This window comes from Numida meleagris, chromosome 11, assembly GCF_002078875.1.
Source record: "Numida meleagris isolate 19003 breed g44 Domestic line chromosome 11, NumMel1.0, whole genome shotgun sequence".
Classification (NCBI taxonomy): domain Eukaryota; kingdom Metazoa; phylum Chordata; class Aves; order Galliformes; family Numididae; genus Numida; species Numida meleagris.
The window spans coordinates 11,155,038-11,169,922 of NC_034419.1; the positions used below are offsets into that span (position 1 = coordinate 11,155,038).

At 48.2% G+C, this 14,885-nt stretch overlaps 1 protein-coding gene across 2 annotated transcripts in view; it reads right to left on the bottom strand.

Moving 5' to 3' along the window:
• Positions 1–14,885, bottom strand: part of GRIP2 (glutamate receptor interacting protein 2) — a 221,632-nt gene extending 206,747 nt beyond the window's left edge. For both annotated transcript variants that reach the window (XR_002442489.1, XM_021409444.1), the window contains exon 1: positions 14,733–14,885. Coding sequence is in view for 1 of the 2 variants with exons in the window: in XM_021409444.1 (XP_021265119.1) it covers positions 14,733–14,787 (55 nt within the window). In the remaining variant the exon portion in view is untranslated. The remainder of the gene's footprint in view (positions 1–14,732) is intronic.

Genomic DNA, 14,885 nt, shown 5'->3' on the forward strand with positions numbered 1-14,885 from the left:
GCCTTAGGGCAAGAGCCCTGGGCTCAGAGGGCCCTCTCCTTTACACCCATCACCCTTACTGCCATCTGCAGAACTGGGCTCTGCCATGCTGTCTCCATCCAGGAGACATGTTGCACAAGGCTGTGCTGAGCACCCTCTGGGGTGGGAGGAGGCATCTGGAGTCACTGATTTCCTTGCTATCCCAAGCAGGAATTACTTGGTTGACAACACCTCCAGTCATGGTGAAGGAAGGCAAAGTTAAGCAAACAAATCCCACCATATAGCATTTCCATTCAGAGCTTGCCAACAGAGAGATTCTCCAACTGTCTGCTTAAAATGAAGTGTTAGGGAAAAAAATAAAGGAACCCGAGAAGTAAATATTGCTGACAGCAAACAAGAGCTGCCAGTGCTGGAGCAAACATGCAGCTGATGAGCTGAAAGGAAGCCGGTGTGCAAGGTCCTAAAGCCTCACAAAAAAAACCAAGGGGAAGCATTACTGGAGGGGTGGGAGAGCACTGAGGTCCAGACAAGCTCAGGCTGGCTGTGCACTGGAAGAACTGAAGATAACACAGGGGCTCAGAAGACGAGAAGCCATAGAAGTAAAAAGAAAACTCCCCACAAGAGGTCCATAAAGACCTCGAGAACATGGAGTGAGTCATCAGCACTCACTCAAGCCCTACCAGGGGATGTAAGCAGTTGGCTGCAAACTCTCAATACGGAAAGACTGCACAGGTTCTTCAGTGCTAAATTTGTGTTTCATCTCCACCCCAACAATCACCAAAAAAAAAAACCACCATACAAGCAAACAATGCTGAGAACTAAACAAGCTGTTGCTGAGCTGCTTGCAAGGATTTATTCCAAGCTTTGCAGGACAGCTTATTTCAGCTCTCAGGTGTGAACTCCTCTTTTGCTTGTTGGCAGTGCAGGGATTTGTGCTGCCGGAAGCTGCATCCACTGCACAGACAGCAATCAGGAGTAATTTGGAGGTGCTTTACTGTTCTCCTTCTTCTTGTTTTTTGGGGTTTTTGATTCCTGTTTTTCTTGGGACAGCCTCTGCTTATAGAGCCTTCTCTACACCAGTGCTGGAGTTTATCCCCTCCCATGTACACATTTGCAGTACCCAAAAAAGTGTTGACAACCCTGCAGGAACCCCAATGTTTGGGTCCCAGTGACCTCTCCTGCAGATGGGAGAAATGCACAGCCCAAGGAGCAGCTGCAGTTTGCTGAGCAAGGCATGAGAACAAAGGCAGCAGGATAAAACACAGATAGGCACATGCCTGCTACTCCACTTAGGCTAAATGTTACGATGGCAACAAACACCACAGCTGGAAAAGAGGATTTCAGGATTGCTACTGAGTGCAACCTGTACCCACAGCAGCACTGCACCTTGGCAGTAAGACTGGCAGAAGACCTCTGCCGCTCACAGAAGTGCTTTAACCTGAGCAAACACCAGGGTTTACATCCCACTATCACTTATTGAAAGAGAAGAGCAACAGCCTCACAGATGACACAGCAGCCTGGGAAGGCATAATGGGCACACTCCACATGTGATTCACTGGACTGCAGGAATGCAGTTTGTTAGATCTAAAACACAGCAAGAAGACTAAAGAAAAAGCTCCTTGTCCTATGCTGTAGAGACTGGTATTCCTGTGGGTTTAAAGAAGTGGGAACTCAGCTAGCAGTGTCAACAGGCTTCTAGGTGAGGTGAAACAGAGGAGCCCTTTGGGAGCATTGCATCCCGCTTCATTTCAGCTCCACACCTAACCACAAGCTCTCAAAACAACTCAAGAGCCAACAGTGCTAAGGCCGTGGAAATTAGCTAGAGAAAGCAGGTTGCTAACACTAGCAGGAGGAGTTCATCTATCACTGCTGGGGTAATCCCACGCAGCGGGGACTTTGGGATGAGCTGGGGGAGAAGTTGGAGGGGCATTTGTAGAAATGCCCAGGAATCTATAAAAACTAAGGAAGACAATACTGAATTATAGCCCAAACATCATAATCCTGGTCACACATCTCAAACCCTGACTTGCTCAGGTTGCCAGGATGGGGAAAGCTGAAGGGCAGACACAGAGCTCCTACACCTCTGGGAGATGCAGCACGGCAATTTTGCATGGAGCTGGTGAGCAGCAACAGACACTGGCTGCCAAAATAGCAATGAACCAATGGCCAAATACCCCAGCACCCTCTTCTCTCCCACTCCTGTCCACAGAAACAACAGCAGAGCAGAGACAGAAGGACCCAGTACTGCTTTGCACTGCCATGGCCCTCCATTTAATTACAGTGCAGCCAATAAATATGCTACTGATGGCAGTAAGATTGCCCATACATCAGGCATGGCAGACAAGGAGACAGTCTTTCATCCAAGTGACAGCCATCTCCTGCAGATGCAGGTGTCCACAGGCAAAGGTTATAACAGACATTCACATGCAGCAAGAGAAAACCCACTACTGCTTCTCACTTCCAGCTGTGCAATACTGAGACAGCTTCAGAAAACCCGTCCTCATGGAGCTCAGCTGCTCTTGAGGTGGGCATTTCTTCAGTACCTCCAATCACATGGAGTAGCTACTGCATCCTCCATGTGATTGGAGCTATTGGGAACAACTCCCTCCTGGGAACAAACAAGCAGATTTTTTTTCCCCAAGGAATTTTGGCTGAGAAATATTTCCTTTCAAAAAAAAAGGAACAATGTAACTGTCTTCAATTTGGCAATTAAAGAAAAAGATAGCGAAGGCCAAGTTTCTCCCATATAAATTAATTCTAAATGCACTTTTTTGTGTACTGTTCTGCTGTGTGTTGATACAAGTACAGCTAGCAACAGTTCGGATTAAATGTTTTCCTAACAAAACAGTTGGTGGTGCAGGACAGGGAACTGGTCCTTTATACCATTACAAATAGAACAAAGGAAATGCTAAGACTTTCTATAACAATTTGTTTCACTGTAAGAAAAACATCAATAGGAAAAAAATAGCCATGCCAAGAATAAAATTGCAATGTTACTCCCACTTCTTGATTTGGGGCAGCAGATATCATGTGTCTAAAATAAGAAGTGTTGAGCTTTTGACTGACAAGCTAACTCCCAGGTCTGAATGACTCTTTGATGCCCATGGGACTGGAATCTCAGAGAAGGGAATCCCAGGAAACCCAGAAAAGGGGACAGAAGCACAGACAGCCCAGCTTTCACATTTAAAACTTTAAAGGATTGGATAAATACAGCTTCAAGTTTCAGATAACTGAACAGTACAAGTGCTTTCTCCCTTCAGCAACACCACCCATCTTTTTTTTTCCTCCCTTCAAGTACCAGTGAATATCAGAGAAAAAAGTGGAAACTCTCATTCACGCTTGTGGATAGAATTTGGTCCATGTATCCTTGATGTCTTCTGCTCATTGCTTTTCCAATGAATCAACACATTTTCCTGAAGGCATCACTGGAGATGTTTAAGCCCATACTTTCCCACTGATGTTGTAGCATCTGACACCCAGGTACCACTTAGAAACACAAGCATATTCTCCTTCCCTCCAGAGGGTCATCAATGAAGGCACTGACTTGTATCAGACCCACGACAGATGGGAACCTTACCCCATCTGGTTTTCCACCGACAACAAATGAGCGTGAATCTAGATTGAGACCAGTTTTCCATCCACCACATAACAGAATCATAAAGGTTGGAAAAGACTTAAGATCATCAAGTCCAACCATCCATCTGCCACCAAAACTGCCCACTAACCCACATCCCTCGGTGCTACATCTACTCTTTCCTTAAACACTTCCAGGTACGGTCACTCCACCTCTCCCTGGGCAGCCTGTTCCAATGCCTCACCATGCTTTCCGAGAAGAAATTCTTCCCAGTATCCAACCTGAACCTCCCCGGTGCAACTTGAGGCCATTCCCTTCACCTAACCCCCATTTACACAGCTTGCCTTCCCTAACTCTTCAGAGGAGATGAAAGAAATTAGTATGAGAGTGAGCTCACGCTGAGGGAGAGCGTTTCTGGTAATTTACAAGCTCGGTTTTACTCTTAGAGAATTGGCCAATATTTAATATATAACCTTATCTTAGCACCTCCACAGCAGAGCTTCATAAAAACACTGAAAGATAACATTCGTAAAATTTTGAATACATAAATTACAGGCCCATAATGGGAGGTTTTAGTCTCCAATTCACATGAAAAAGAAGAGTAGCTATAAATTAGAAGAAATACAGGCTCCAGAAGAATACCTCTGTGCTAGATCTCACTTTATAAATCCAGAATAAATTTCCATTTTAGACAGAGGCAGATCTGTTTACTTATTTTCCTGAAAAACAGATGCCACAATAGATCTATCTAGAGCCTGATATATTATTTCTCTGTGTGCCCTGTGGTATGGCAAGGGGAACATAGTTACAATTAACTCCAAGGCCAACATACATAGCACCAACAGACTGGAAGATGCACCGCAGGTGTTTTGCTAGGAGCAGGGATAGCCACTTCACACAAGGATCCAGATCCTTGAGATCATTCAGCTGAGCCCTGTTAGGATCCCCCTTCTCATCTCTGCTCTCAGAAGCCATAGGCTCCAAAGCCATAACTCCATGGCTCACGGAGAAATTAGTCATCTTGAAATGCAAATAGTTTCAAAGCAACTAAATAGTTTAAACTCCCAGCATGTGGAAAGAAAAAGTCATTATTTTATAGTGATCAGAGGTGTCGAGGTGCTTCAGAGAGCAGGCAGAAAGGCACAATCCCTCTAGACCCTGCAATCCAATTAACTTAATTAACCATGTTATTTCCCTAGTTCCTGGTAACTCCTTAAATCAATGAGCTAAAACTTAACGGTGAGGTACATAACTAGGAGCTTTATTGATCATACCTGTACGCAACACTGCCTGAATTCCCAAAGTCACGGCTTGGCATAAAACCTACAGAAGATGTTTTGGTAGCCAGCTTTCCCCTTGATTATCCCACAGCCCTGCACAGGCACTAAAGACACAGAGGAAGAAGAAAAGATGCAGAGCGCAGCAGAGAGCAGGAAGCAGCAGGGCATAGGCTTGGCACAGCCACAAGCAACTCACCTATGGTCAGTGGAAGGAGCGCACACCTAGAGCTGGACACAACTGCTTGGAGGGATAACTGAAAGCAGACAAGCAGCGCTCAACATCCACAAGCTGCAACGTAACATGGAGACCCACAGGGAAAGACCAAAAGGAGTGAAAGCATGCTAGCAAACAGAAGTGACCCCAAGCGCATCCTGAAGCGAGGAAGAAGAAATCTGTATGAACATCACATCCCTCCAGGCAAGACCACGCATGCATAACTATTTTAACCACATTATTATTCCTTTTTTGTAACTATTATATCTGGACTAATCACAATCAGACCCTCACAGCCTGAATTACACTGTCAATATATTTTTGGCTTTCATCCACGTGTCCTTCTTCTCCACCCATGTACAAGCGCCTGTGCACACCAGCAGTCGCACTCAGTGCGGAGTGCAGCAGGCACGAGGCCCCACACCCCCCCTTAATTCCCTTCCACCAGCTCTAGTCCAGGATGATCCATTATCGACTCTTAATGACACTGAGAGGAGGTTGTTCATTTTTGAATAGGTCAGTGACTCATCATTTTAACTCACTTCCCTCCACTAAAAGTCAATGAGCTCCTGAAATAGGATTATCTGGGATGATTGGGGTTTTAATATCTCTCTCACAGGGAAGGCAGACCCCAGAGGTCCCTGCCAGGGCTGGGTCACGTCCTTCAGCCAGGAAGACAGGCTCAGTTAGTAGGAAGCAATTGCCAGCTGGGAAAAGGACATCTTTCCACAAAGGGCTTTTGCGACACTGGGCAAATCTTTGTGTTTGTTTCCTCTTCCAGCCAGATAGGAAGACCACACAGCAGGAGAGCTGCACTGTGCCTGGCCATGACACAGTGAGCCACCTCCATTCATCTGGCTGAATAAATGAGTTCTCTTGCTCCCCCTGCCCATCCCCAAATCATTATTTCTTGTTTCAACAAGTTCAACAAGACAACACCCTCACTGTACAGGGGTACAGCTCTTGCACAGCTGAAAGTGATCCAGCACCTACATAGGGGCTATGGAAAGCAGCACTGCCCCTGGAGTCAGTTCACCCCAGAGTTAGACGCACATCAAAAAGACTGCACACATTCATACAGATGGGAAATTCCTCTGTTTCAGAATATCACAGAGGCCATCACCACCTGCCTCTGTAACACAAGGGCTGCTTTGTCAGCAGTATTCCCCTACGCTCTGCAGCAAACATCCCTGCTTCCACACACAGGGTCGAGAAACCTGAGCACAAGGGATCTCCCGGCTGCACAGTTAACATAGCTCACACCGCACGGGAGGATGAGCTCCTGCAGCCAACTGCACACAGCTGGATTTCTGCAAGCAGCCCACAGCTGGGACGAAGCCAACAGGTGAAAGAAGCTCCTCATTCCATCACTGCGCTCCACAACATGAGGGCACACAGCACCAATGCTGCAGCCTGCAGTCAGACGTCACAGCGTGGTTTTGCAGGAGGGAAGAGGTCGGCAAAGAAAAACAGCACCTCGAGGACTTAGTGCTCACCAGCAGGCAGGCGTAAGGCAAGGAATCATGGCCAGGAATCTGCATCCCCATGTCCTGCTGGACATGTTTCCCCATGTTTCCCCTGGAAACAGCAGGGGGGGGAAGCTGATGGGTGACAGAAGATGGCATTCCTTGGCCCAAAGCCATCTGCTCTCCATTATTTAGAGGCAGAAACTGGACTGCGTTCATCAGCGTTGCCTGTCACTGAATTGCTCCTGGGCAGCACAGGACCCTTGGCAAGAGGCAGCTGGCTGGCAGGGTAGCTGGAGCAGCACAGGGCTCACAGAGCACGCCACAGGCACAAGGATGCTGCTCGGCCCAGCTCCAAGTGAGGGGACACCACAGCCAGCAAGCCTTACCTTATTGCAAGCCCAAGAGACCAAGTCCCAGCCCAGCTTACAAATTCCTGTTTCCAGTCCTCAGCTCATTTATTAAGAAGCCCCCTCTTGTTTGCTCAATGACAGCACAGACTGAAGGAACACAGAGTAAGACAGGACGTGCTAAAAAAAAAAAAAAAAGCCAATTACAATGGCTAGTCCAAATAAAACAACCCAGAAGCTACCTCCATATGCAACCAAACACCCTCCACAGGTGGTAGAGGAGGAAAAGCAGAATAAATACAATTTAAAAAGCAAGAGCAACAGATGAGCTTCGTGCTAGGTTTCAAGAGGGCCTCCAGAGGCTGGGAAAGCAGCAGTACTGATAGGGGAGAACTGTGACATTCCTCAAACATTGCAAACCTATTGCAGAGCAGAGACACACTCTACATCATTTTTGTCATTTTCCATGGTTGTGGCACAGCTGCTATAATTCCAGATGTAAAGATACTAAACAGAGAAAGATGGCCATGAAGCTACATTCAGTAACTGCACTTTCCATATCTGTTTTGAACAGAGCATCACAACCTTTACTGTAGTCAATATTTGTCTTTTCCAGATGCGAAGACTGGGACGTGCTGAGGTCAGCAGTCCTATTAATTTCAACTGACAGAAAAAGCCCCCACTGCTCCAAGAAATCAAGTGATAACTTTGTTCAAAGCTACCCACAGGGCCAAAGAGACCTGCAGCTCCATCCCCAGCCAAACCTGCTGGGGAACACAGCAGCTATTTAATGCAACGGGGAGCTCAGCTGGGATCCAAAGGGCACAGCCCATGAAATACACTGAAGTAGCAAAGCACAACCAGTAAGCAGGAGCAAAGCCACAGCACCTAAATGCACAGCTGGAGCTCTGCAGCCTGCCTGAGCCTACTTCTGTGTGAAGCCACCCAGAAGCAGCAGGCCAGCCTGCAGCCCCACGTGGGGACAGCGGTGGGTTATTCACAGGCACCTCCCAGCCCACCCAGACAGGAGCCACAAGTTCTGTAGGCTCCTACATTAAAGAACAGTTTAAGCCTTTCGACTAGCTCAAAGCTGTTTGCAAGTGTTATTCAACAACAAAAAAAGAATGTGGTGTTCTAGTCTTACTCTTCAGCTACTCGTATTGATTTCTGCATTGCAGAGTTAAAGCAGCTCTTGCCTTGCTGTTAAACAGCTCTGCCACTGGTCCTCTGCTGGCTTTTCCTGGGACTGAGCATTACGATTTGTTCCTCTCCCTCCCTCATTCCTTCTAATCAACCTGGCAGCACTTCCCGATGGAAGGAAAAGCCTCCTGCAGTTCCCAAGGGAGAAGGGGACTGACTGCACTGCAGCACCACCCCCAGCCCCGCATCACAAGAAAGGAAAGATCAAGGATTAATGCAGAGCGATGAGGAAAGCTGCTACAAATATTTACTAACTCATCCTCCCACTTCTTTGCTAAATCTGTCCCGTTGTGACAGCCCCATCACATTTCCCTGAATTCCTGGTAGCCAAATGCAGTGGATGGAGCAAGCTGTTTTCATAACTGAGCCCCCACACCTGGAAACATCTTCGGAAAACACACAGAAAGGTCTGAGTCTGCATCATTAAAACACACTGGGACCAAGCGAGAAGAGAGCAACTCAGCATCACCAACTCCTGTAAAACTGTCATGCTGCCTGGCAGTTTGCCTCATCTTATTTTTCTGCTTATTTCTTCACTTCTTGCTTGTTGCTGAAGCTTCAAGGCCTCTGCTGCAAGGGGATGCAAATGAATAGCATCCCCCCCCCCCCCCCCACCCCAAGTCTGTGGGCTGATTGTGCAGCAACAGCGCATCACCAAAGTGGGGCCAAAGGTAAGAAAGAAGGCACGGTATCCACCACAATCCCCTGTGCTGGGTACCATATGGTCACCTACACTTCGCTTCAAGAACAGATTTCTTTTTTGATTTAAATGGAAGACAGGAAGGGGAAAAAGAATCCAGAGTTTAGAACAGAATTTATCTTGCAGCCTCAGCAAGAGGTTTCCACCTGTCAGAAGGGAGCAGTGCAACTGGCAGGGTCACTGACACTTCTGCTCCAACACAGACAAGACATGGATCTGACCACATCTTGACACACCGCGCTTTCTGTAGCCCCTTCTCCTTAAACCCAGAGTGGTCTCAATACAAAATACCCAAAGCCATTGAAGAGAAGTGTGTCTGAATGAACTGATTTCCCAGCTGAAAGCAGCATTCCCAGTGCTTGGTGGAATCAGCAAGATTTGCCAGAGCCAAAAAAAAAATAATTCTGGCTCCAAAGTAGGAGCCAGTAATTACTAGATGCCAAGTTCATCTAACATTAATGAAGGGGGAAGTGAAAATTATGGTGAACTCCCTGCTACTATAGTTTATTTGTTTGGGTTATTTTATCTGAATTTCTTTATCTTCCAAATAGAAAGAGGGGAAAAAAAAAAAAAGGGAGAACAGAAGAAAGGTAATTCATTCCCTTGACAAATGAAAATGCTGAAAAAAATCATCCTACTTGAACTTTATATGAAAAGCTTCATTACTTGTCCTCTTAATGAAACAAGCCCATGGGAAAAACCAAGTGCAACCAGACAGAACACAGACCCTGCCATGGGGAGGGTGCATTCACCCAGGCCAAGGGCTGCAGAAAAGAGAAGCTACCATCTCCTATGGAGGCCATCATCACGGGATTTATTTTTTTGGACAAAGCGCCCGTGCTCTTATTCCACCTACACAAATGTCAAGCCACAGAAGTTTACCGGCTCTGGGGCCACAGAGACCCTAACAGGGCGTAACTGCGTTTGGCCCAGTGAATGTGGACAGGAGCAGCACACCCATACACAAGCCGTCCTCGCCAGCATGCGCTGCAGGGGATGCATGGCTCTAGGAAAGGAAACCACTGCAAAAAGAAGACAGTGAGCCTTTTTTACTTGTCCTAGTTGTTACACAGGCTTCTCAGGCCAAGAACAGCGCTCTCAACTTCAGGGATTGGGTCTGGCTTTAAAAGAAAAAAAAAAAAACACCCTTTTATGTGATGTATAGCTACAAAAATGCCTGATTTGCCATCTTAGGGCTCACCTGCAAAGCTATGAGCTGGTATTTTCATATTAGAGTTACACCTCTGTAAACTTGCTTCAACTCCAAATAAGCAATTGTATTCCATTATGACGAGTCAATTAAAGAACAAAATAGTCATTTTTAAACTAAGCCAGCCCATCCATAGGAAGGTCTGCAGTTTTAATCCCAGAAAGATGGCCTGCCATAGAGCACACATACTTGGGAAGAGCTCTCCTTTCTCCTATCCAGCCAGGAAGGGTTTGGCTGCAGGGGCAACTGAGCAGCTTCCCAATGCTCATGTCTACTCAGAAGTGATTAAACAGCAATGAGCTGGAAAAAGAAAAAAAAATCCACAGCCTGAACCCCAGTCACAAAGCCATTCTGCAGAACCCTAGTGGCTTTGTCTCTGCTCAGAGCTGAGTTCTCCAGCAGCTGAAGCACAGGATCACGTACAGCAGTGTGGATCCAGCATCCTGTGACAGTGAGACAGCCAGCAAGCACAGCAGCTACTGCTCCCTCATCTGACGGGCACCTAAATCCACATCAACATATTAATGACTAAAGAAGAGTCCATCAAAGTCTAGCAGGATTTGCTCCGGCTGTCCCATCAGTTTGATGAATGAACATTATCCCTTAAGCACTACCACCACAGCCTTCAAGCGATCCTAATTCCCCACCATACTTCACTCAGGGGTCAGAACCGCTCTTCTTACATTTTATTTGAAAGCGCTGGCCTGTAGAATTCGCACCACACCAAAACAGCCGCCCATAAATTCTTGAGCACCATGTGTGCCAGGCCTCATCTCCACTGGAGCTTAGATGCACGCTGTACAAGCAACACATGCAGGAATACCTTAACACATTGCATTCAGCACAGATGAAACAGCCCTTCAAGTACAATTGCACACTAAGTGACAGCTATGGAGCTGAACTTCTTCGCTGAAAATTAAGTACCAGTTCAATAGATCACGTTATTGTAGGTTTGGACAAAAGGACTGTATGAAAGCACAACAGACGCAACCCAGCGCTGAGAGATGGGTCTATGAAGCCTTAACAACTTCAGGAATTCTGTTCTGAATGACTGGGTTACTGCTGATGTGACAAGCACACCTGATTTTAAGCAGCAGAGTATTCCAGCTGATTGCTAATTACGCACACTACAGTTTGCAAGATTGAAAACGTTTATGGGTAAGTGAACAAGAGGCGATTCACGTGATTTTTACAGTGAGCCCACTGGAGTTATTCCACACATTACATGTGCATCTCAAACAGCACGGAAGCATGAAAGATCTTCTCATTTTCTGCTAATTGGGCAAAAATGCATAGTTTTCATCTCCTTATCGGGACATCTCTCCTTGATGTCTGTGATTAAGTAGGAAAAAAAAAAAAGAATCCCACCTCCAGCCATAACCATAGTCCCACAGCTCTGGAGCCAAGCACCCTGGTACACTGCCCTACAGACAGAACAGAGGCTGATCTTACAGCCCAGCCATTACAGCCCTCCCCAAGACAGACAGCTGCGAAATTTGTCCCTTCCCACTATGAACACTTAAATAACTCTGCCAAAGCCACAAAACACCACCCTCCTGCTAAACGCTCCCCGGGGCCGCACTGCTGCCAAACTGCTCCCACAGCAAGGCCAGGCAGGCGAGACCGGGAGATTTTGTAACTGGTTTTACTTTGTCACCTTCATCACACCAAGCAGCCCACACTGCACTGCACTGCACCCCTTTCCCCACACACCACGGGACACCTCAGCCCGCAGTGGCAGGGCTGCACAGCAGCGTGATGCCCCTATATGCTCCTACAGCTGTTTCCAAGGTAACCAGCGCAGAGCCATATACACGGGAAAGAAGAAAACAGCAGCCACACAATCCTGCGATATTTCCAATATTCCCACTTTTTGGAGCAGGTCTGAGTTGCTGCCTCCCCCCCCCCTCCCTTCCAGCCACCCTGTGATTCATGCAAGGGTCAGCAACTCGCTTCATAACATCAGGCTTTCTTAAGGAGATGCATAGACTTTAAAACTAAGGATAAGGCATCATATCAGGGTATTAAGGTACCAGTCATATTTTCTGGTTTTACTGAGGAAAACCACCCGGGGGAGGAATGGAATTGATATCAACAAGCTAAATTTACACCCAAATCCTGTATTCCTTCCCAGTCGAAGTACAAAAGTGCGTCAGGTTCAGCAGAGGGTGCCTGCCCACCACCGAGACTCACGTTACACAAGCCGGTGCAGCTAGATAACATCTACTTTCATCAGTGCAGATAAAAGCATCGCTACTGCTCAGTCTGCAGATAGCTTATCCTTTCTAGACATCCAAGTTCCACATCCCCTCAGATATGCCAAAATCCCCAGAGGCTCTCCCACCTGCCCACATCTCCCAAAGTAGAAGTCAGCCTTTGCTGCTTTTCTACTGAAAGCCTGGGAGCAGCAAGGGTGAAGTCCCCCCTGCCTTAAAGAGAAGGTGCACATCCCATGCACAACCCTCACCTGATGAGGAACAAAGATGAATTAGAGAATGCAGCATTGCTGCACCCTGGTCTGCGGTCACCCCCTTCCCTTTGCTGGAAGGAAGATTTAAGGCAGAACACACATGGAAAAAGAAAAATCACTGGGGGTGGTGTTTTGAAATGGCAATCATCCTTCAGTACAGCTCATGTACATCCTGCATTTTCCTATGTGGCTTACCATGACTGACCTTTTCAGCACCAACTGTGATTAATGAAGCTTCCGACCCAGCACTGAATGGCTGCAAATTGCAAGAGATGCTCATCACATTAAGATGCAGTAACTACTGCAGTCCTCAATGAACACGCTGATGGGCCAGGGAGCATTCGTGGGGAGAAACTCCCTGCCTTCCATGTTTCGAACAGAATTATCACATCTGCACAGCCAGGGAGATGCCAATGAGGCAGACCCAACTTGTTTTGAATAAGAAAAATTGGAAGTCAGTATTTCTTTATAGACTGGTTGGAGGTTGGCTTGCAAAACCTGGAATCCTGCAGAGATGCCCTGGCAACATCAGGCATAACATGATGCAAAACTTTCTCTAGAGTCCAGTTAAAGCCTGTGCTGTGCTTGTTAGTGCTGCAGTGCTACAACAGCACCTTCCGTATCCCCAGCAAAGGGCTGAACTATGTACTGCATACAAGCATCAAACTGGTTGCCCTAGGGAAAAGCAGAAAGTTCCTACAAATACAGCACAATCTTTAGCAGACGCATAGCTTCTCCCTTACACACAGCATCACCTTCAGTCCATGAGATTTACTCCCTCCAGAAAAACCTCTCCGATTAACACCGACTTCCAACTATGCAAGCCACCCAAACAAATAAACGCAATGTCATCAAGGAAAGTGTCTGACATCCCCAAAGGGATGCAAGGTGGAGACCAGTATACCAGTCAGAGACACGCTGCAGTGCTGGGACTGAGGTGAGAGCGAGGGAAGATGAGTAGGAAATGCATTACACAGACCCCAGAGATGACAGCCAGTGCATACAAATCAAGTAACGTGGCAAACCCTACACAGCTGTACATCAGGGCTCCCTGCTATACCTGTTCTTCAGAGCCCCCAGTCCAGCAGCACAAGAGCAACCCTGTGAGCTGCAGCAGGGCAGCGTTACACAGCACTGCACCAGGGCTGAATTCACGCAGGCACGTCTCAGCTTGCAGAACAGGGGGTGGATTTTCTCTTCTATAGGACAAGACTTCCGATTTCTAACAGTGCTGTGCCTGGAAGCCGAGATCCCAGAGGGGTCGAATATTAGAAATAAACGGTGTTCTCCCAAAGCAGCGGGAGGGAGGAAGCGGCATTAGGAAGACAGAGCAGCTGAACGACTCGGCCCCGACCCCGCACAAGGCACCGAGCAGCACAGTCTCTCCGTGCTTACTAACCAGCAGGACCAGAGAATTCCCTGATCCGCGCATCACTCACACCAGGCAGTGCAACAGTGCTGCTTCAGATCTTTGCTAAGTCTGCTTAGCGCGGCAAGGCCTGGGGAGGCAGGCGGGGAAAGAATGCAAAAGAAAAAACTCAACTCGCTGTTAATCACTCGCAGCAGCGGTCAGCAAAGCTGAGGTTCAGCAGCCCCTGCTTGCTCGTGCCCGTCCCCCGCACCTCTTTTTCAGCAGAGCACAACAGAACCGCGCTTTCCGAGGCTGAAACTTTCCCACCGTTCCCTCCAGGTCCGCTCCGGAGCCGCTGTGCGGGACTTGGGGCTCCGCCACGCGGTGCCACCCCGCGGGCTCCTTCTCCCGACCTCTCCGAGCCGCAGGTCCGGCATTCGTTTCACACCGCGCTCTGCAGCACGTAAGCAAAACCATTCACAGCCGCCGCGAGCAATAGTAAACGGCACAATAGGAACGGGATTACCACCACGCGTCCTCTGTGCAATTCGCAAACCCTTTAATCCCCATTTTGGAGTTGGGCGCTGGGAAGAATCACCAGCTGAAGGCACAAGCACCGGGAACTAGAGAAAGTTGGAGCTCAGAATGCCCCCAGCAGAACCGGGTAACGGGGCGGCCGGCTGCGCTCGGGCTTCCTCCCACCGCCTGGAGAAAGAGAAGCGGAGACCGAGCGCCAGGGCTCACCCCCGCCCGGGGACGGGAGGACAGATCGGCTGCAGCGAAGTTTAACGGCATTCAAAGCCCTCCCCGCTTGCGGAGCTCCATGCCCAAGCTCAGAGAGACTCCCCCTCCTCCTCCAAAATAACGTTAATAAAAGCAAAAGGCGGAGAAGACGAACGAGCGCATCCCTCAGCCCTCCTTCCCCCGGCCGCTCTCACCGTCCTCTTGCATCCGCTGCAGGCACAGGGCGAGGCTCTTCCTCCAGCCCGGCATGGCGGCGGGCAGCACTGCCGCCCCCCGGGGCAGCGGCACGGCTCGGGAGACCCGGGGGGGGCGGTGGGAACGGCGCTGCGAGCGCTCCGGGCACCCCG